This window comes from Pseudorca crassidens, chromosome 7 (assembly GCF_039906515.1).
Source record: "Pseudorca crassidens isolate mPseCra1 chromosome 7, mPseCra1.hap1, whole genome shotgun sequence".
Classification (NCBI taxonomy): Eukaryota; Metazoa; Chordata; class Mammalia; order Artiodactyla; family Delphinidae; genus Pseudorca; species Pseudorca crassidens.
This window is the reverse complement of record NC_090302.1, coordinates 80,447,353-80,469,368: the sequence shown is the minus strand read 5'-3', so window position 1 is coordinate 80,469,368 and position 22,016 is coordinate 80,447,353. Positions and strand designations below refer to the sequence as shown.

Sequence of the window (22,016 nt, the reverse complement as noted above, 5' to 3'; positions counted from 1 at the left end):
GGGCACGCTCCCCTGGGCAGATCCCTGGCAGCCTTTGTGCTCGTAGCTCCCCATTCTTTTCTGTCCTCGCTCATCCCTGGAGCTGAGATGACGGAGCAGCTCTCGTGGGCTCTTCTGCTCTTGCTGTGACTGCCTGGCAGCCAGACCCGGGCAGACTGTGGTTTGGTAGCGACTGCTCGCCCGCCTTTGGCCCAGCTGTGCCTCTCCTGGCGCTGCCCGGCCTGCTTTGTTTTGAGGGGCAGGCGGTTCCTGCTGCTCGGGCCCTCTCGGCGCAGTGCGGCCTTCAGGAGAGGGTGGCGGTGTTTTGTGCCGCAGGGCGCTGACCCCTCTGGTAACACAGCCTGGATGTGGTGGCACGTGCTCTGTCTCCCCCGCCCCCTAGCATGGCTTCCGTTTCTCTCGGCTGCTGCCCTCCCCTCTTGCCCGTGGCCTCGTCTGGGACGGCACCGTGACAGTGGGCTCGACACCCGCCGTGCCCACAGTACGTGAGGAATCTCGCCCTTGTGGTGGCCCCTTCACTCCATTTGAGTTTGCCTTCACAGGCAAAGCGCCCCCCAGCCTGCCCCAGGGGGCGCCTCCCCTGCTGCACAGCCAGTACCTCGTGGGCCCCGGAGGACTGCTTCCTGCCTACCCGGTGAGCGCACGTGGGGCTCTGGGCCGGCCCCCGGCAGGACCTGGGGGCCTTGGGTTGCTGCTGCTCCTTCCCTGAGCCCACCTCTGCCGCTCGGATCCCGGGCGTTTCTCCAGCTAGACTCCGTCAAGGCAGGGCATCTAACAGCCTTGTTGGTCCTCACACAGGTTTATGGCTATGACGAGCTCCAGATGCTGCAGTCACGGCTGCCGATGGTGAGTGGGATTTGGGCTGGTGGCCGGGGGGATTCAGACTCTTGAGTCTCGCGCATCTCACCCGCGCGGCCGTGACTGCTACCCTCTCTGGCCTTCAGGACACTCGGCCTGAGGACTTCCCTCAGCACCACAGCTGAGAAAGCTGCTTCCATCTGGTGGTTGTGACTGCTGCACCTACAGCCTGGGCACTCGAGCGTCCTGCGCTCGTGCCTGGGGATCTTGAAGATCATTGGGACCTGGGGCCCCAGTAGGCAGTGTCCCTACCAAACGTGGGTCCTTCTCTTCCCTCAAGTTCCACCCCTCCCCCCACCAAAACAAACAGGACGTGGCGCTGCTTACGTGCCCCTAGACTTTTTATTAAAAAAGTGCTCTCCGAAGTACCATCTAGTGTTTTTGGCTTCTGAAGTGGCCATTGGTGATGCTCGTGATGGCAGCTTTGTTATTCTGAGTGAGTGGCTGGAGCCAGCAGTCTTCAAGGGCCCTTCTGGGTTTAGCCTGCCATCCTGTGTATAAGAACGCTGGCCCCAGGATCTCTCTGGTTGCTGCAGTCTCACTCTGAGGGCAGCATTGCCTCTTTATTCTGGCCCTTGCTACCAGGATGAAGCACTGGGCCTTCTCTGGGATGGCCACGTGAGCAGGACTGCAGTGCAGAAGAGGTACAGGACGAGGCACGCTCCCTGCCCGGACAGCCTGCAGGCTCCTGTACCCCCTTCTTGGTCTGGTGTTTCCCAGACTCCTGATCATTTGCAGCAGACCAGGGCATCTGTCACATTGTCTGGGAGTAAATAGCTATTTGGACCCCGACGTCAACTCTCCTGGGTATGGTCTTTCCTTTTCCCCAAGTGAAGGTGAGGTGTCCTTCCTCAGACTCCTCTCCACTGGTGTTAGCCCCTCTTGGGCTGGCCACAGAGAGCTCAGGGAGCTGCAGGCACCACCTCTACCTCCCAGGCCCCAGTGGCTGATGCTCGTGTCTCTCAGAAGACCCTTTCATCTGCTTGGAATGTTTCCATAGGTTGGTAGCTGGGCAGCTCTTCCCCAGTGTGCAAACCAGCAGCCAATCACACTACTGCTCAAGGGGCCTGCGGGACTTTCCAGCTGCTGCCCATGTCCCTGGAGGGCCCAGAAAGGATATTGAGGACATGATGACAGATTTCTAGAGTGGAAAACAGAACTTAGGGTTTCTGGGGATGCCTTAAGCCCTAGGGCTTTGCAGGGAAACCAGAAGCGGCCCTAGTCCCCCTGACACTCAGGAAACCTTGCAGCCAGGAGCCCCAGGGCATCAGAGATGGAATGCAGGAGGTGGTCCTGAATGAGTCTGAAGGTGGTGCCTGGTTGGGCCCCTAGGAATGACTCAGTGGGATTCTAGCCCTGGGAATCATCCTGGGCTGCTGCATATTGCTTCAATCTTTTTGTGCCTTAGAAGCAATCACCTCTGAGCCTGCCTTTTGAGATGCATTTCTTTCATTTTCCCCTTTGGTTATTTCTTAGATTCTGATACTTTTGTGCCTCATTTCCACCTTTGGATTTTCTTGTGTCAAAGAGCTCCCCCTCCTGGGCTTCCTCCAGGCCTGTCCCCGCTTGTGTTCTACTAACTGTGCTTTTCTAGCCCTGCCTTCTGTTGTGGTTCTGGTCTGAGGGTGCCGTGGGTTTCCTGGAGGTGTCTGGGAGATGGGGCCAAAGGAGGCTGTAGGTGCCTTTCCTAGACACTGCTGCCCACGAGGAAAGCAGGAGGGCTTTCCCTCGGCTCAGAGGACCGGGGTGTAGTATGTCCAGGGCTGGCAGAGCCCTGGGCGGTGGGTGAGGGTCAGGGCAGGCCTCCCCTTCTTCATAGAGCTCCACTGTGTTTTGCCTCAGCATCCACGCTTGTCCTGACTCCTGTGCAATGTCAGCGTTGCCAGGGCAGAGTGGGCGGTCTCTCCTAGCTCAGGACCTGACCCCTGTTAAACCCTTTTGGCCCCTCCTCCTCCTCAGGTTTCTCCTTGTCCTGTTAACTTTCCTAGCTGCCCTTCAGAATCCCTCTCACTGGAGAAGCCAGGAGAGTTGGTTTGGCCCATGACATTCACCAGCATCCATCTGTGATGTAGAATGGATGTGTGTGACTGGGCCTCCGCTGGCTCTGCCCGGGGAAGGCTGAGGGATCGGTCAGTGCGTCTACATGCTGTGTGCCTGCCACACTGCACAGCTCTGACCGGCACCATTTGTTTTGAATTCTCTGTGAGTGCTGCCCTCTGGTGGTGTGCCTGTGACGTCCCTGCGGTCTGGTCGGCCTGGGGAATGTGGCATTGCCTGGAGCATCCGTACTGCCTGCAGGTTCTGCTGTCCTGGGAGTGGGGTGAGGCTCTTGTGCTGACTGAACCTCTCTGGTCTCTCCTAGGATTACTATGGGATTCCTTTCGCTACACCCGCAGCCCTCGCCAGTCGAGATGGGAGCCTTGCTAATAATCCCTATTCAGGTTAGTCTTGTTCAGGGGGTTAGGCATGGGGGCGGAGTGCTCATCGGACTGGCCTGTGGCTCATCCCGGGAGTCTGGAAACAGACGCAGAAGGGCTGCAGAGACCTACCGGCTTCCTGTTGTTGTGCTGGCAGCCAGGCCTGTTCCTGTTCACGGGGACCAGTCTGGCTTTTTCCTGGCTGGATAGGGGGCAGTGACTGGATTCAGTGCCCCGTTTCTCCCAGGTGATGTCACAAAGTTTGGCCGAGGAGACTCTGCGTCCCCTGCACCTGCCACCACCCTGGCTCAGCCCCAGCAGAGCCAGTCCCAGGCCCACCACACAGCCCAGCAGCCCTTTCTGAACCCTGCCCTGCCACCTGGCTACAGCTACACTGGCCTCCCCTACTATACAGGCGTACCCAGTGCCTTCCAGTATGGGCCCACCGTGTTTGTGAGTATTCAGGGGGGTGTTACTCCAGCTCCAGGGAACGGAAGCAGGGAGGGAGGGACAGGTCCCCACTCAGAGTGTCACCTGGCCTTGAGGAATGAGTCCGGCTTGGGGGCGAGGTTCCTTTCCCATCTGTTTTGAGATCTAGCGTGTTGCGCTACTGAAGACACCTCCCTAGTGGTTGTGCCACGAACTGCCTGAGGCTAAGCCGGGGTGACCTGCTCCCCCAGCTCTGTCCCCCTACTAATGCCTCTCCTGCTTGCCTGCCACCAGGTCCCCCCGGCCTCAGCCAAGCAGCACGGTGTGAGCCTCAGCAGCCCCACCACCCCTTTCCAGCAGGCCAGTGGCTATGGCCAGCACAGCTACAGCGCAGGTGAGGGGTGCTTCCGCCACGGAGAGGCACGGGAAGGACAGGCTCACCTAGCTCACACGTGCCTCTTGTCCCCTGCCGTGCTAGGTTACGATGACGTGAGCCAGGGGGCGGCGGCGGGAGACTACACCAAGGGTGGCTATGGTGGATCATCGCAGGCACAGAGCAAGTCTGCAGGTTCTGGGCCTGGCAAAGGTAGGCCTTTCCAGGATTGCGGCCCAGAGCAGTCGTCTCCTCCCCTGACTCCTTCTCAGGCGAGGCTGCCCCAGAGGGCCCCTGGAGCGGGGGGAGGCTGGCGCTGGGGCCAGCTGATGTGGGAACAGCCGCTTTTCCTTCTAGGAGTGTCGGCGTCTTCGAGCGGCCCCGGCCTCCCTGACGTGACTGGGTCCGTCTACAGCAAGACTCAGGTGAGGGAGGGCCGGCACTGGCGGGAGGGCTGGCAGAGTGCTGCCAAGAGAGCCTCACTGTCGTCTCTCTGCCCTGCAGACTTTCGACAGGCAGGGATTTCACGCAGGGACCCCACCACCGTTCAGCCTGCCCTCGGCCTTGGGCTCCCCTGGGCCCCTGGGCCCCGGTTACGCGCCCTCACCGCTCGTGCACGTCCTGCCCGCCCACCAGCAGCCTCACTCACAGCTGCTGCACCACCACCTCCCGCAGGACGCTCAGGTGAGCCCGGTGGAGCAGGCGGCCATCCTGCCCTGGGCTGGGGGCTCCGCTGCAGCCTTGACAGCCTTCTCTCCTCCTCCTCAGAGCGGCGCGGGTCAGCGCAGCCAGCCCAGCTCCCTGCAGCCCAAGTCACAAGCCTCCAAACCTGCCTACGGCAACTCTCCATACTGGACAAACTGAACCCTGAAGAGCTGGGGGGCCAGGGCGGGGCCTGGCCAGGGCGGGGCCTACCCCGGGCAGGAGAGCGCACAGAGCCCGGCACCCTCCCCAGAGTTTCTGAGACGTGTCAGCCGAGCCTCTGTGGGGAGCCTGCCTCCCAGACTCCCTGTTGTATGTAATGTATTTATGTATGTATTTGTAAATGTGGTAGAAGGCTTGGGGGAGGGGGGAGCAGCTGCTCCTCTCCCCACTCAAGCCCCTTCCTGCTGTAGCAGCAGCAGCCCCCTTCCCCCCTTCTGCCTTCAGGCCTTCTACAGAGCCCCCCGGTGGGCAGCGTCTGGAAGGGCTGGCTGGAGGCAGTTTGGGGACTGGGGTCAGGTACCAATGAAGAATCACGGCTCATCTCCCTCCCTTCTCCCTCCCTTGTAAACCATTCTTTGAGTTTTCGTCCCTGTGTAATTACTTTATCCCTTGCTTTTTGAGAAACTGGTCCTTTTGTCATCTGTCATGTTCCCCTCCCTCCAAACCTTGATCTGGGAATGGCAGAGAGATAGCCCTGCCTCGCCCCGCCCCCCCCCCCCCCCCCCCCCCTTAGAGGTGGCACCTGTTTGTCTCCACAGAGAGCTGGGGCTTCGGCTTCTGGTCTTGTCCCCAGAGACTTGGCTTCCTCTGGCTGACCATTTTTAAAATAATCTGAATTTGCGCTCAGAGATACTCAGCCAGTCAGCTCCCCTTTAAAAAAAAAAAAAATCAAAGATATGCCTTCATCTCAGTGACAACATGTCTCCAAGCAAAGGCTCCTCTATTCCAGTCGTCCTGAACCAGGTGGGCGACTGTTTCAGAGGTTTTCTCTTTTGCCCAAACTCCACCTAATAAAGTTCTGAGAGCATACTTTCTCTGTGTGGTGTGACTCAGGGAGAGCTCAGGGCAGAGACCATCTTCATTATGGTTCCAGGGACCCTGGACTTCACAGGGCTGAAGTAGAGATCCCGTGGTCACAGGCTTCTGATAACAGGGTGTTAGGGCTTCAGTGGGTATTCCTTGCTTTGCTGGGCCCTTCTCTTGTCCCAAAACAATCAGCATTCAGGGAGGGAAAAGGTAAAGGACGCAGCTGACAAGGTAGCTAACCCTCCTGACAGGCAGTGCTTATCAACGGTTACCTTTGTTTTTCTTGCAACTCTGTAACAGACTTAGGGGACAAGGCGGTCTCTAAAAGGGTCTTGTCAACAGGATATTACGGTAGGGTAATTTCTTTTCCAAAGGAACAAAGGTAAGAACTCTGAGAATACAGTTCCAGGCCTAAGTTTGCACAGCTAAACCTCTCTGCCCTTTGCTCTTCATCAACCAAATGCAATCTTGATTCACCGTCGAGGACTGTGGCGGGACAGATGACTAGTGAGCCAGGGTGGTGTGAAGTAGGTAAGTGGGTCCTGGGCTAAATATCTGCTCCAGAAAGTCCCAAGGAACCATTCACCTGGGGCCAGGATTCTGACTTCTCTTAAGCTCCTCCCTCCTGATTCCAGGCCACCAGTCCAGAAGGAACTGGGGCCGTAAAACTATCCATGTCTCCGCCAGGAGGCAGATCTCCATGCTTGTCTGAGGCGCAGCTGTATTCCAGCCTGGCAGCTGGCTCAAGGCCTTGAGGTGTTGCCCGAGGCATTATAGCATCCCGTTTCAAGTCAGCGTGCCAGAACCAGCCCAGGGGGTACAGTCTTTACCTTGTCTGTTTTTGACCTCCAAAATCAATGGTCATTCATCAGATAGGTCAAGCACTGCTGGCTTAAAAAAAAAAAAGTGTCCACAACTGAAACTTACTAAATTATGTGATCTATTGCTTTCTGATCCCTTCTTTTAGCAGCGGGAAGTTGACAAGTGACAATGAAAACAAAAAACTTGCGTAAGGAGGGCAGTGGGGCACTCCTCCATCACTTCACCGACCTACTTGTACTGGCAGCTTGCGCCCTATTTCAGAATTAAGGTTAACAAATGGCTTTGTCTTTAATAACCTTTCTTAAAAGCTGGTAAGGATCTGGGGATATTTATTCTGCAAGGAGGTGAGTTGAGCAGACTGTCAAAAGGCAGGTGAGCAAGATTTGGTTTTTGTTTTAGTTTTTCAGCTGACTCCTGTGCATAATCTGCAAGGGAACAGAGCAAGTATTAAGACCACCTTTTAATTTTAATACACAAAAAAAGAAGAGGGTCATCCCATGGGGAAGTAGCAATACAGGTATATTTTATTTCACATTTTATTAGTAGACAGATGGGCAGAAAAAGACAAAAAATAAACCACTAAAGGGGAAATTGAACACAAAATGCATCAGATAATCTTTTCTCATAAGTTAAACTAAAGAAAAACATCTACAATTTCAGCTAAGAAAACTATTAAAGTCAGGTGTGTCCTGCTGGTTTCAGAATAGTTGAAAATTGCATCTGAATCTTTGTAAATGTAAACCTTTTTAAAAATCAGGGTGGGAGGGTAGAGAGTTAATTTTCAGTGGAGAACTACACATTTTCCCCTTCAATCGCTTACTATGTATTTTCCAAACATAAGGAAACCAGCAAATAAAGAAGCAAATAATTACCAGGGAAGAGGAAAGAAGGGACTACAAAAAAGCTTGGCTAATAGAAAAAAGAACTCTGGAATGATGTGAAATGAAAGGGGAAGACTGCGAGAAGCAACAACAGAATCATAATGTACGTTCTCCACCCAGCCTCAAAATACACAGACCTGAAGAGCGTCCAGAGGCCTCCACTAGAATCGAAAGGAACCTAAAAATGCAGGATGGATCCTGAATTCATGTTACACCAAATAATCAGCACAACTGTACTCACAAGGTTGTGGCCTAAGCCTGAGATCTCCACTCCCGAAAGAAGTTACGTGCTTCAGTTTTCTTTTGCCATAGTATGTGTTCGCAGGACAGAGCTCTGGAACCAGCACCTGGGTTTTACAAGTCAGTCTGAGCTATCAGAATGTCCCACCTCCTAGCAAATCAGCACACCCCAGTCTTTTCTGGAACTGACGACTAGTCTCATCAGAGGCAAACCCAGCTCTGAAGAGTAACACCCCAAAGGCTGAGAGGTACAACCTCCACCTGGCTCTCTGAGTCAACGTAAAACAGAGGCCAGCAGGGCCTGTGCGACAGGGCTGAGTAGCACAGCACCTCCCACAGTGCCAAGGAGTCTGGCCTGCCCTGGGGGAGAGACGCTTTGGCAGGAAGAGAAAAGGCTTAGTTTTAGGGCTCCGAGAGAGCGTAAGACCAAGCACGCGGCGCACGCGTGTGTGTTTTGGGAGTGTGGAGTGATTGATAGGGGGTGATCAGAGCATTATGAGTATGTGTGGGGCAAAAAACTAGTTTCAACGTCCTTCTATGAGAGTTTGCACTCGGTATTTTGTCACAGGAGAGCTGCTCTGTTCTCTGAATCTGACTGGAGTCGCTTGACTCAGGGGTGCAAGTAGGCCATGGAGTTTGGACAGATTCTGGGACCAGGCTCAACAGTGTCCCATGTGAACCTTAGCACGTTCAACATTCCCACTTTTTTAAGACTAGATTCCAGAGAAGGCTGCTGGGAATTAGTTGGCAAATGTTTGGAGAGTTTGAAGAGCGAATGAAAACCCTGAGATCAGAAAGGAAGGAGGAACTAAGGACCTAAGTATCACAGACTGTGTCCTAGGGTCCATCCTACCTCTGTCCCTCATCAACCCTTTCGTTCTTTCTGAGCTATACGATCTGAAGAAAAGGAGTTGAACGCTAGCGCGCAGGGATCTGAAGTAGGTTCATAGCGGTATTTTCCCCACTGAAAGAACACTGCCCTCCTGTGAACTGACCCGCCCCCATAAGAAACAAAAATCATCGCCAAGTACTGAAGAAGTCCCTGGTTGGTGAAGGCTGATGGAACTCGGTATTGATTGAAGTAACACACAATCGACACCGGGGAAATCAAGGCTGCAGCAATTGCGTGGCAGGAAGATCTAGCGTTGCCCAGACACTGCTTGCAGCCAACTCCCTTGGCTCTGCCAGAAGAGTCAAAGAAGCTCAGGGGAAAGCTCCATGCACAACTTCCGCTTGCACTCCATAGCCCGAGCACATTGAAAGGAGAGAAAAGTCCAGGTCACATCCAGTGAGAAAAGCGGGAACCGGTCACGCATGTCTCACATATATCCACAGTTACCACTATCAGTATAAGCAGCTCAATGAAAACCAAAATCTTAACACATGCACCTAGTATTAATACTAAGTAATTAAAACTCGCTACTTAAAAAAAATCCTCATGGTGAGAGTGTATCTTTCAGGGAAAGGCCATGTTAAATATATAAAACAGATGTTTTCTCTCCCAACAGTGGTCCCCAGTAGTTTGACTTTTTCCCCCAGCAGCATCAACCAAAACCAGCATAGTGATTTTAACTCTTCGTTCCCGTCACTAAGACTCCACACACACACACACACACACACACACTAATCCCCACTCTCTCCCCACTCCCTGGGGGAAAAAAATAACTCTGCCTTCAAAATAAATAGCAATCAGTTCTATGTAAAGTATGAATATTTATTTCAGGCTTTAGATCCCAATCGATTTCGAAAAACAAAATCTGATCTCTCAGAGTAGCTGAGGCCTCTGTGTTAGGCTGAAGGGCCCTGTGCCCTTAGGAACACGTTTCAACAGGTTCAGAACAAAGTCCCTGACGCCTGCTGTACCCCAGCCTTAAGAAGGGAAAGAAAATTCACCACCACGGGGCTGAACGAATGCACACACACTAAGGTAAATGAGCAGCTAAAACTTGGCAAATTTGCTTTGTTAAGAAATGTTTTGTGGGGCTTTTACGGTTTTTTTTTTCTTTTGCTACCCAGCATATGCAGCACTTGTGAACTCCCGATGGGTTCCCAGCTTTAAACACATTAAACGTCTTGATGAAAGACTAATTCTTCAAGAATCTAAAAACAGACCAAACGTGTTTTGCTGTGAACACTTTGCAGAGACGAAGTGAGGTGGGAGTTTGAGTTTAAAGAAAAAAAAAAAGAATCAATACAGTGATGGAAGGGTAAAGAATGCAAGAATTCAGACATTCTGTGGAGGATTAGTTTCTCTCCGTTAAGAGGTCCATAAAAAGGAGCAAACTGAGATCCATAAGGGGAGTCACCAGGAGCCGTTTGTTTTCCCCACCCCCATGATAGGTTTTTGCTGAGGGGCCACTGCTAGGTCCCCACTTGCTCCCCTCCCTTTGGCCTGAGACGGCAGGGCAGTACAGGGGCCTCGAAGGAGCACGTCACGACTCCTCATTCCCAGAATCATCATCGTCATAACAGTCGGCATCTTCCTCCTCCTCATCTTCATCATCAATGTCGTCGTCGTACAAGTCGTCATAAAGCAAATCTGAGCTGTTGTCATTGGAAGGCACTTTAGTTTTGATGCAGTATTCCGCCAGGGTCGTGGGGACCTTCACTCCATCCTTTTCTGCTTCGGCTTTAGTGGCTGACACCTGTTTCCTGAAGGGAGGATAGTTTATATAAGTCTCTGGAAGATGGATTTATAATTGGCCTAAACAATCCAAAATTCCTTACTGGTTTCTGAACTTTAGTACCTACCTACCTGAAAGCATCTTTGATAAGATAACCTCTACTACACCAAAGGTTCTAGCCCATCAGGTACCATTCTGAAGGACACTTAAAAATGACCCTTCTGAGGGCTTCCCTGGTGGCGCAGTGGTTGAGAGTCCGCCTGCCGATGCAGGGGACGCGGGTTCGTGCCCCGGTCCGGGAAGATCCCACATGCCGCGGAGCGGCTGGGCCCGCGAGCCATGGCCGCTGGGCCTGCACGTCCGGAGCCTGTGCTCCGCAACGGGAGAGGCCACAACAGTGAGAGGCCCGCGTACCGCAAAAAAAAAAAAAAAAAGACCCTTCTGAAGGGCATTTAAAGCCATGCACCTCACATGCTGGTTGGCCAGAAATCACCTCAGGTTTTCCGCCTTGTCTTCCCGCACTAAACTCGGAATGCAGTCCCATCAACTCAATAGTCCTCCTACTTAGAGAAAAATCCAAATATCTTATGTTGGATTCCAAAGTCTTGCATGATCCACCTGCCTATCGCTTCATTCTCGCCACCCATTACTTTCTCCAATTCCAAAACATTCAGGCCACTCGGGGGGTTTTTTAGTACCTGCAAACATACCTAGTTGATTTTTCTGTGAGGACCAGTTGCTCTTCTGCCCTACATACGGTTGACTGCTTCTTGTCACTCAGATATGAACTTATATGTCACCTTAGAGGAGGCCTATTCGGACAATCCAACTTAAAGCAGCCATCTTGTAATTCCTTCATCTTATCCTACTCATCTTCCTCATTTGTTCATTTTTCCGTTGTTCTCCTTGCGCCCCTGAATGTGAGCAGAGACCTTGTCTATCTTAGTTAATTCTATTTCCCCAGTGCTTAGAACACCGCCTGGGCACATACAGCTGTGCAACAAATACTGACTGTATGAACGCATGAAGGTTAATGTTTCCTTCAACAAGTATGAAAATTCGACCCCTCAAGGGACTAGAAAAACTGAACTTAAAAACATCAAACCACTATTCTCAGGACTTCCCTGGTGGTCCAGTGGCTAAGACTCTGTGCTCCCAATGCAGGGGGCCCGGGTTCGATCCCTGGTCAGGGAACTAGATCCCGCATGCCACAACTAAGAGTTCGCATGCCGCAACTAAAGATCCCGCATGCCGCAGCTTAAAAAAATTAAAAAAAAAAAACCCACATGCCGCAACTAAGACCCGGCGCAGCCAAATAAATAAAGTACTTTAAAAAGCCCCACAAAAACACAACCACTATTCTCCCTTTTAATTAGACCTCTCTTGGTGGATCCTGTTGCCTTACATCCTGATGCTGCTGAGGCTTTCAGGCTTGAATCTCTCTTCTCACAGCTTTCTCCTTGAACCATCTTGTCCATTCCCATGGTTCTAACCCTTCATGCTGACAGCTCTCAAATCATCAGGGTCCAGCCTAAACTTTTCTTCTGAGCTCTATACCCTTATATGAGCAACTGGATGTCTCCGTCCTGACGTTCCATAGGAATCCTAACTCCGGAAGTCTGCATTTGTCATTGTCCACCTCCATGGAGTATTCAGTTCCTAAAATTATAACTCTTACTACTCCAAAGTAGTAGTAGTAAGACTCCAAAGTCTTAAATGTTTTCAAATCTGTTTTCTCATTCTTGATTGTTACTACGTCAGTTTAGTCTTCATCTCAGCCTCCTCAAACCTCAGCCGGTATCCTGGTCAGTTGTGTTCTTTTGGAACTCAAATAGGATTATCCTTTCACACAAAATCTTTAAGTGACACTCCAACACCTCTAAGATTAAGGACCAAACCCACCCTATGACTTCAGTGTCTTTTAAGACCTGATGCATTTCTTAATTTCCCATTACTTCTCAAATCAGAATTTACAATTCTCTTGATGTGTCATGCTGTTATTATACACCCGTGTTTTAGCAAGCATGTTTCTCTCTCCCTGAAAAATTCTTGGTTATGAAGCATTATCTCTCCTAGGAACCATATTATATGTTCCTTCCACTGTATTTTGTTTATGCTTCTACAGTTGCACTTATCATATTACATGTTCATTTCTTTGTTTACAAACAAAAGTATGAGCTCTCTAAGGAGAAAGACTATGCCTTACACCCTCCCTTTCCTTGAACATCAGGCTCCAGTCCTATTTTATGAAGCATTCCCATTTTCCAATCCTCAGTCCACTCTCACTCTAAACTTCTACAGGTCTTTACTATTTACACTAGTTATCTTCAATCTTTGGTATATACCAGTCACCTAAGTGGCTTGGTAAAAACAAAATACAGATGCCCAGATTCTATCCTTGTAATTTCATTAAATGACTCTGGATTAGGGAGAGGGTCTAAGAAGCTGATTACGGTGGGCAGAAAACTTATTCAGCTGTCAGATGACATGCATTTTTTTTTCATATCACATGGTATAATGCCAACTAGATTTATAGAGAGGGACTTTGAAAAGTCACAGAATGTGCTGCAACTGTCCTTGGGGCTCTACCAATCACTAAGTACTGTTAGGAAAATCTTATATCCTATGTAGGATATAATTTGAGAGATGAATGGTTGAGCCTAATACCTTTTTTTTTTTTTACAGATGGAAATATTAAAAACCCCCAAAAGTTAACTGATAAAAGGTCACATGACAGTGGCAGAGCTACTCTGTTAGAAGTAGAATAAGAATCTACTCCTTATTCTTATTCAGTCTCCTGATTCTTATTCTAGGGCTCTGTTAGACCATATACTAGAGTTGCTGATAGTGGGGATTCCTAGAAGATACTTGCTGCTATGGTCAGAAAGGCCATATAAGGTTTCATTAATAAAAAATTTGAAAACAAAAATACCTGGAATGTCTGGAATACACTGGGTGTTTGATACATTTAAAGGACATGTTCAAAACCCAGAACAGTGTCCCTAAAATGATCAGGAGGAAGAGTTTGCAAACGTGACTAGTTTAGAACCTGGAAGTTCTGTGTCCTGGGGAATCAGATCTGCTGTCTCAAAAGCCAAACTCATTAGGCTCAGGCAGAAACCTCTTCCCAAACAATAAATCTAACTGACAGAAGTGGAGTGGATATTTAAGTTCAATTTAAACCCTTGGTTCTAGGATATACTTTGGTTCTGTATGAAGACTTGAAGTAATCAAACAGAAGACAAAACAAAACACCTTACCTAATGATTTCAGCATATTCTTTGTCTTTTCCTTTACTGTCCCTCCATTTCCTGAACATAACCGAGGCATCCACATTGGCTGGGGAGAAGGTGTTGGGCTCATTAAGCAATGAGATTACACTTAACAGGATAGTCCTAGAAACAGGAAAAAAGGGTCAGCTATGAATATTCATATTCACAGTATTCAATAGTATTTTGTTTTAAATTTAAGACTATATTTGAGACTTTAGGGAAATGGAAATAGAGTATCAAAATTTTGTTTTCAGTACTCATCTGGCTAGGCTAGGAACAAGCTGCTACCTGGGAGACAAAGCAGAGGGAATCTGAGTTTAGCATAAAAGTTAGGTTGCAGGGCAAAATATGAACTCTGTAGAAGGCACTGTCTTAACTGGCAACATGTTCCAATCTACAAAAATTGGAGGTCTGGAAGCTTTTCAAATAACATTTAAAAAATTAACAAGTTAAGTGCAATAGGAAAAAGCAGGAACAAAAAACATTTAGCTTGAAGGCAATCTTTTTGTGGAAAAGGGTAAAAATGATGCTACTCCATATATCTAATTCATACCATGGCTGCTTAGAAGATCTGAAAACCAATATCACATACAAATGTATTTCTTTTCCATACTTCTAAGGGAAGCAAGATAAGAGTTAAGCAGGTGAATGGAGAAAAAGCAATAGCCTTGACATGGAAGAACTAGTCTCTGAATAACAGAAATCTTGATTCAAAAAATATTTACTAAACCCTTACTATTGTGCCAGAGGCATCTAGTGAGATGTTGGATGTACAATAGTGAGAGAGTTAGTTGCCATCCCTGATCTCGCAGGGCTCAGAAATCTTGTGGGAAATTTTCATCCACAGATAAAAACTAGACACCTTAATCACAGGGAATAAAGCTTCTGTGAAATAAAATAAGCTCAATAAGCTCCAAAAATGTTTGAAATAGTTCCCAGGCTTTTTTCTCCCCTAAAAGCTATGTGCATGTAGGTAAGGAGAAACATGGGAGGAAAAATTAAATTTCTCTACCTTTTCTCATTGGTGCGAGGTTATAGATTTTGTTGTTGCAAAATAGCCTTTTGCTCCTGGCCCCAAGCAAAAAATAAAGGGAGGGAACCAGGCAATTAGATGTTTGATTTGATGAAACCTTTTCCTAAAAAGGGTAGAGAGTTTCTGTTATGTGATTATACAAGATTACGACAAAGGCACTTTCAAAGAAAACTTTCCCATCTAGTTCAAATTCATTTACCACATATACACTTCCCACCTTTCTATTAGGGTAAGAATAACTCCCTGTACCCCCACTTCCATCCTTCTGGACTTCTTCAGTAATTACACTAAGAAAATTTAAAGAAACTCATCATTGCCAAAAATGCAAAATGGACTGACAATATCCTAGAAGCGAAAGAAAAATTCCGTAAGGATTGCTTCAGAAGAAAACATATACAAAACCTGATAGAAAGATAAGCAGGATAAGGACAAACTGTGGTACAGTTTAATGGTCCAGATCAGCATTTCTTTACAACTTTCTGTGATGATGGAAATGTATAATCTGTGTGTTATCCAATATGGTAACCACTAGCCACATGTGGCCACTGAGCACTTTGAAAAGTAGATTATGCAACTGAAGAAATGAGGTTTTTAGTACTAATTTTAATTAAGTTTAAATAGCCACATGTAGTCAGTGGCTATCATACTGGACAACACAGGTCTAGATGAATTATATTAACTGAATTAGGAAATTTTTCCCAGGAGTGGTTTCACCAGGTTGATTTTCTTATATCTTGTGTTTATTATTAAAATGCCATATTGGGAAGTACAATTTTTTAAAATGGTGAATCATCTAGTTCTATCATAAGAAACTCACTTCTAATACGATGTACTCACTCCCTAAACTGAAATACATGATGCTTTCAGAAGCCTCAGGCACTAACTGTAGTTGACTGTGATAATAGTTATTAACCCAGCACGTTTTCACTTCCTCCCTTTGTCTGGAGAGTAGAGCCATTTTTTTGTACAGGGAATCCATTCCACTGATTCAGATGGGGTTAATCTCCTTCCTCTAGTACACCTTCAAACAACAACCATGCCACACCTTCATAAAAACCTACCTACCCACAGCAGTAGACATACCACCAAGTGCTGGCAAAGGACTCCAACACTAATGAAGATTCCTGATGCAATTCATATGCAATATACTATTCAAAATTTCCCAACCAGTATGTTGTGAGTGGGTTACAGGTAAACTGTATGTGATTCCCTCAGGCAGATTGGTAGGTAGGACCTGGGACAACTTGAGCCTCTGGAACAATAACTTCTGGCCAAAGGAGCATCTTCAGCTTACTACATTGTGATCTACGAATACTATCATTTCATATTTTCTATGTAACGTGACTGGAAAAGGATGGGAAGCAATATCATACATAGTTTAAACTGGCACTTGTACCAAAATAATTTAACACAGGTGTTACATCTGTAGCATGGTAAACAACTCTGCAAGGTAGTAGTATTAATCCTATTTTTATAGAGTGGAAAAATGAAATGTATGTAGAACATACAAAACACAATTGAATCCTGAAGCTATTCCAACAATTACCTTTTTTTGTTGTTGTTGCTATTATTTGGTTAGTTTCAGTTGTTAGTTTCAGTTGTTAGTTTCAGTAAGTATTTTAAAATCCTTTCTCATTTATTGTATTTTTTCACAAGAAAAAAGAAGTATTTAAGGGAGATAAGAGATCATAATTAAACATCTATGACCCAATGGGTAATACTGTATTTGTCCCTTTTCAACATACAGACAGTAATCAGTGAGATGGGTCTGCCCTTTCTCTGTTAGCTACTATGTCACCGCAAGTACAATTTTAGCAGGGAGGGCAGAAACTGGCCTTAGCTCAACAAAGAAGACATGGCTTATGGGTCTCCCCAGAAGCCAAGCAGCAAAAGTTTGGAATTCTGTAGGATTAAAGATGGGCATTTTTCGTCCAGTGCATACACAGACCCTCCCAGGCAACGTGTGAGGTAGAAAGGGTTCATTCTTTAAAACTTCAACTTACTTGACTCTTAAAACATACATAGAAATACTGAAAGAGAGTTTGAATGATTGAGATTCTTAGATTTTACAGGCCTTAATTTGTTAAAAAGTGACGTACAGAGAAGCAAAGCTCACTGCCTGACCCTTCTAGTTGACCTAGAAGGGCTCTTTTAAGCTCTCATTTACACTATTTCAAAAGATGGACCAGTAACACCAGAAGATCACCCAATTAAAACTCAATCCTCATTATATGCTTTCAAGATGGGAGAGAAATTTAAAGAGGACATCATGGTAAAGAAGTCTGTTATGACTGGGAAGATAAAACGTGGTAGCTTAATGAGTCCACACACTACAAACAGTTTTTCTTTATGCTGCTAAAGCACCTAACAGGGACTTCCTGGTGGTCCAGTGGCTAAGACTACCAGCTCCCAATGCAGGGGGCCTGGGTTTGCTCCCTGGTCAGGGAACTAGATCCCACATGCTGTAACTAAGAGTTCGCATGCCACAACCAAAGATCCTGCATGCCACAACGAAGATCCCATGTGCCACAACCAAGACCCAGAGCAGCCAAATAAATAAATATTTTTTTAAAAATAATAAAGCAACTAACAAATACAACAGTTCCTGCTGTGCAGTCCCTGGAGCTACCGTTGACTGACATACCCCTGAGAACACATGGTAGGAATAAGGGTCTCAGATTAAAATATACAAAATGACCAAATCACATTTTAGTTTAAAAAGGAAAAATTTTAAATACACAAAATACATATCATTTTCACAGAATGAAACTAGCAATCTGAGTGCAGTGGGACCCAATATGCAAACATCAAGGGAGCAAATAAATAAAATAGTCCTGGCCCAGAATGGGGTTTACAGGAGCCCTAGGAACAGCACAGCCATAGCCATTTCCTATGACCTTGTCTACTTTGCCACCCAATCATTGCAGCAGTCTCTAGCTCCCTGCCCTTTCAGTGGGTTATAGAGAATACTAGATAGGAAAACAACACCCTACCCTACTCCTGAGAGACGCTTCTACATGAAGGTGTGGCCTCTGGAGTGGATCCATAAATCTGGTCCCATGATACATCTTCACAGTGGCAAAGAAAACACTGTTATCTATCCTTCAAAGGAAAGCAAATCCCTACCAAAGACCACTTTCCTATCCAAGAGCCTGCAGCAGGTATGGCAGGTAGTTCTGGGGCTGGTGCCTCAGAGAAAGCACTTGTGAATTCTACTGCAAGGTCTGAGAGACCCCCTACCCACCCACCTCACCCACCCCCTGGAAGCTCCCACTTGGTTCTGGACAGAACATGGATTAAGGCACATTTTCTTTCTTTCACCAAGAAGAGGCATGGTGTTGTGGACTCCTAATCACATACATGTAGCAGCATCGGGGGGCCCTATCCTCCCAACTTCTTTCTTTGCTGACTAATGCCTACTCCTCAAAACTTCCCAATTCCATAAGGAACTCTCACCCCCTAAACTTAATCCTGGACATCTGAGGATAGGACTGTGGATCTCTTCTTCCAGAAAGTATGCTGGCTTCCTGAGCTTTTAGTGGAAGCTAGCTGGCTGCCACTCTGGATCCCTACAGTTGTAGCATAGTACATTTTTCTTGGTTTCCCCTTTAGCCAACTCTCACTACTCACTAGATCTTGTTATATAAATCGACTTCGGCTCTCAAAGGTAACAGGAATTCCTTACTCTTCTTCAGGTTACAAAAGCCTGTACAACTTTATTTTCTGAATATGTTCACTGAGGTGTTAAATGAAAGACTAGTGCAGGTGGTCATGGAGGAGTCCAAACACGTGTGAACATGGAACCACTTTCAGATAACAGTGCCATTCAGCAGTCAAGACCCTACAACAGGCTGAACTGAACCTTCTGCCACCTCCACTGCTGTCTTGGCTACAGCCATAAACTGGATATGGAGCTTAGAACCCTTAGTTAGACAGTGCTTACTCTGGATAATTTAGTAGCAAAGGGATATAAAGGAAAACCCCTGGCATCTCATATCTTGCCTCTTGATATTTCAGTGCCGTAAATAACCTGTGAGAAATATGTACAGTTTACTACCTTAAGGAGCTCCCTTGTCTCAAAACAAATAACACAGAAACAAATGGGAAAGGGAAAAGTGTCCCACATTAGGTAGTACCTTCCTGACTTTTCAGAGTTCTGGACATCACCAGGTGTTCCAGATGATGTTCCACAAGGCATGCAAAACACTCTATGTCCCCCCCTAGAAATCCACAAACACCAAAACTCTCCATTCACTCTCCCACCCCAAGAAACACATTGAAGAACCATCCAATGATTATATGGAACTAAGTAAGAAAGAAACAAAAAGGTCCAAGAAGGTAACGATTTCCAATGCAAATACCCTTTAGAGCCATGGATGAAGATCAAAGGGGCAATCTGAAGATAACTAAGTTCTGGTTGTGAAGCCTCTAAATAAAAAAAGCATAAATGCAGGGAAGGCAATCCCTCATGTGAAGTCCAGGTGCTTCTAAATTGGGGCTCAGGTGACCTGAGGGCCCAGAGAGAAAAAAAAATGATGCTGGTGCCCAAAGTGGCTAAGGTGGTTTTAAAGGGCAGATTAATATGAAAGGAGTTCCCTGCCCTGAAAGGAATGGATTAAATGAGAAACAGGCCTTTCTTTTTTTTTTTGGCCATGCCACATGGTTTGTGGGATCTTAGTTCTCTGACCAGGGATTGAACCTGGGCCACAGCAGTGAAAGCACTAAATCCTAACCACTGGACCACCAGGGAATTCCCCAAACAGACCTTTCTTAAAAAGAAAAAATGTTTATAATATTTTAGGCTGAGACAAGGCAAATACAGTCTGTGTGTATTTACATAGAAGTAAAGGCAAAAATTTTGAATTCCTGTGGGTAATGGTAATAGATTGTCCATCCAAGCAGCACGAGAATGCAATGAGAAAAATCTTGTTTGGGGCTTTGCATCTAAAGAACAGGGAGGCTTCAAATTCTATACTGAAGTTTTAACCCCCAGTACCTCAGACTATATTTGGAGACAGAGTCTTTCAAGAGGTAATTAAGTTAAAATGAGGTCCTTAGAACAGGTCTTAATCCAGTATAACTAATGTCCTTATAAGAAGAGGCAATTAGGACACAGACATGAACAGAGGGAAGACCATGTGAAGACAAAGAGAGAAGACAAGATGAGGAGAGAAGTCTCAGAAGAAACCAACCTTGCCGGTACCTTATAGAGTCCAGAACTGTGAAAAAATAAATTTCTGTTGTTTAAGCCGCACCAAAAAAAAAAAAAAGGAGGCTTGTTTTCTCAAAGGGTGGGTGTGGTGGCGGTATGTGAAGCATTTGATTCAACATTCAACCTCCAAAAGCAAGAATCACTAACACCTTAGAGCTACTACTTCTTCTATTCTAGGGTTACTACTAGTCCTGAAAAACAAGCACCAAAATCATACTTAAAGGACAACCCTGGGGCTTCCCTGGTGGCGCAGTGGTTGAGAGTCCGCCTGCCAATGCAGGGGACACGGGTTTGTGCCCCGGTCCGGGAAGATCCCACATGCCGCGGAGCGGCTGGGCCCGTGAGCCATGGCCGCCGAGCCTGCGCGTCCGGAGCCTGTGCTCCACAACGGGAGAGGCCACAACAGTGAGAGGCCCGCGTACCGCAAAAAAAAAAAAAAAAAAAAAAAAAGACAACTCTGCATTTTTGGTCCAATTTTTCAACAAATCTTCCAAGATATTTAAAACCTTTTCTCTACATTGTCAGTTTAATTTTACTGATAAAAATGTGTTTCTTTCGAAAGCATGCCAGCCTCTTAAACAATTATATAGTGTGAAAGAGATGAGAAATAGGGTAGCCAAACGTCTCCAAGGCAACAGAGTAATCCCATAATATCCTCAAGGAAAGAAAGCATGATCCTGAAATCTTATATCTAGTTAAAATCTGTCATTTGAAGTATAATGGCAAACACACACGTATACTCCCATATACACAAGCACATAGTACTTTGAACACGTAACAACTCGGAATGTAATACAGCTCCTAGGAGCAATCCCTTGAGAAATTACTGATGGACAATTTCAGCCAGTTAATAGACCAAAGGAAGTAAAATAATGAGGAACAAACAATGAATTCATTTAACAACAGGAATAAGAATTTTTAAAACTGGGATTAAGCTACAGAGTACAGATTATAAATTTTATAACCCTGACAATAAACAATAATATTTAAAAGTTAGAAGGGGGAGGTAGAAGGTTTCCTTTTCTTTTATATCTAAGTGTCAGTATACCATCTGATGCTGAAAAATCAAGTAATAAGTACGTATAAGTTAAAGGTCTAAATAATCAGCTAACAACTGTGTGATATACGGATATGAGGGGATGAAGTAGAAATATACTAATTTTACTAATGATCATAAAAGATCCCGTGTAAAACAATGGTCTTAAAATATATACATGCCCCTGGAGACATACGAAATATCCTATCAGTTCTCCCTTCCAGCTTCCCTTTTCACAACTGCCCTTTACAAGAAATGCATACCTCCCACACATCCCAAATATTTCTATGGTGCATTGCCTAGTGATGAAACATAAGATGTACAAAACAAAGAGAAATTTACAAATAGAGCCGACTGCTTTTCCCTTCTCATAAATAATTTTGTTAAAAGCATAGAGTGATGTTAAAAAAAAAAGTATTTTGCTATATAGTGGAGTATAATAAATTCAGATATGTACAGATTGGGGCTGCTGGAATTATATTTTCACTAAAACAAATTAATTCCATCTCTGATTATTGTTAAGAAATGCATCAGGGCTTCCCTGGTGGCGCAGTGGTTGAGAGACGGGTTCGTGCCCCGGTCCGGGAAGATCCCACATGCTGTGGAGCGGCTGGGCCCGTGAGCCATGGCCACTGAGCCTGCGAGTCCGGAGCCTGTGCTCCACAACGGGAGAGGCCACAACAGTGAGAGGCCCGTATGCATCATCGCCGAGGGAGAGTCCCACTAAAGTAAAGCAGAAAGTATATGGAATATGCAATGATTCCTTATTTTATAGACATAATAAACTTATGGCAAGTCTCAAGGCCTGATCTATCTGAGAATTATTCAGAGGCATGATGTTTGTCAAGGTGAGGTGTATCAACACATTTATTTAAATTAAAAAGGGAAGTCAGTTTTTTCTCATTAAAAAAATATACTGGCAAGATGTGTTGAAATCTAAAATGTATCTATTTTCCCAATCCTTTCTAAGTATACTGGATGGAACAAAGTACCTAAAGAAACGAGTAACCAGCATAATCAATAGTATTTGATATGTCTTGAATAGACTTTTTGGTCTACTCTTCCCAGAAGGTGGGAAGCAAACACAT

The 22,016-nt window shown here is 46.5% G+C and overlaps 2 protein-coding genes across 5 annotated transcripts in view; one reads left to right on the top strand and one right to left on the bottom strand.

The window, feature by feature from the left end:
• Nucleotides 1-5,088, top strand: part of UBAP2 (ubiquitin associated protein 2) — a 125,123-nt gene extending 120,035 nt beyond the window's left edge. For all 4 annotated transcript variants that reach the window (XM_067744611.1, XM_067744614.1, XM_067744615.1 and 1 more), the window contains 9 exons: nucleotides 543-634; nucleotides 799-846; nucleotides 3,221-3,299; nucleotides 3,523-3,728; nucleotides 3,999-4,098; nucleotides 4,183-4,290; nucleotides 4,435-4,502; nucleotides 4,582-4,761; nucleotides 4,846-5,088. In XM_067744611.1, coding sequence (XP_067600712.1) covers nucleotides 543-634; nucleotides 799-846; nucleotides 3,221-3,299; nucleotides 3,523-3,728; nucleotides 3,999-4,098; nucleotides 4,183-4,290; nucleotides 4,435-4,502; nucleotides 4,582-4,761; nucleotides 4,846-4,941 — 977 coding nt within the window. In that variant the 3' untranslated portion in view covers nucleotides 4,942-5,088. The remainder of the gene's footprint in view (nucleotides 1-542; nucleotides 635-798; nucleotides 847-3,220; nucleotides 3,300-3,522; nucleotides 3,729-3,998; nucleotides 4,099-4,182; nucleotides 4,291-4,434; nucleotides 4,503-4,581; nucleotides 4,762-4,845) is intronic.
• Nucleotides 5,089-7,132: 2,044 nt separating this feature from the next.
• The window catches only part of UBE2R2 (ubiquitin conjugating enzyme E2 R2), a 95,451-nt gene continuing 80,567 nt past the window's right edge, over nucleotides 7,133-22,016 (bottom strand). Inside the window, exons 4-5 of the mRNA XM_067744616.1 lie at nucleotides 13,636-13,770; nucleotides 7,133-10,403 (exon numbers count right to left, since the gene is read on the bottom strand). Of these exons, the coding sequence (XP_067600717.1) occupies nucleotides 10,184-10,403; nucleotides 13,636-13,770 (355 nt within the window). The 3' untranslated portion in view covers nucleotides 7,133-10,183. The remainder of the gene's footprint in view (nucleotides 10,404-13,635; nucleotides 13,771-22,016) is intronic.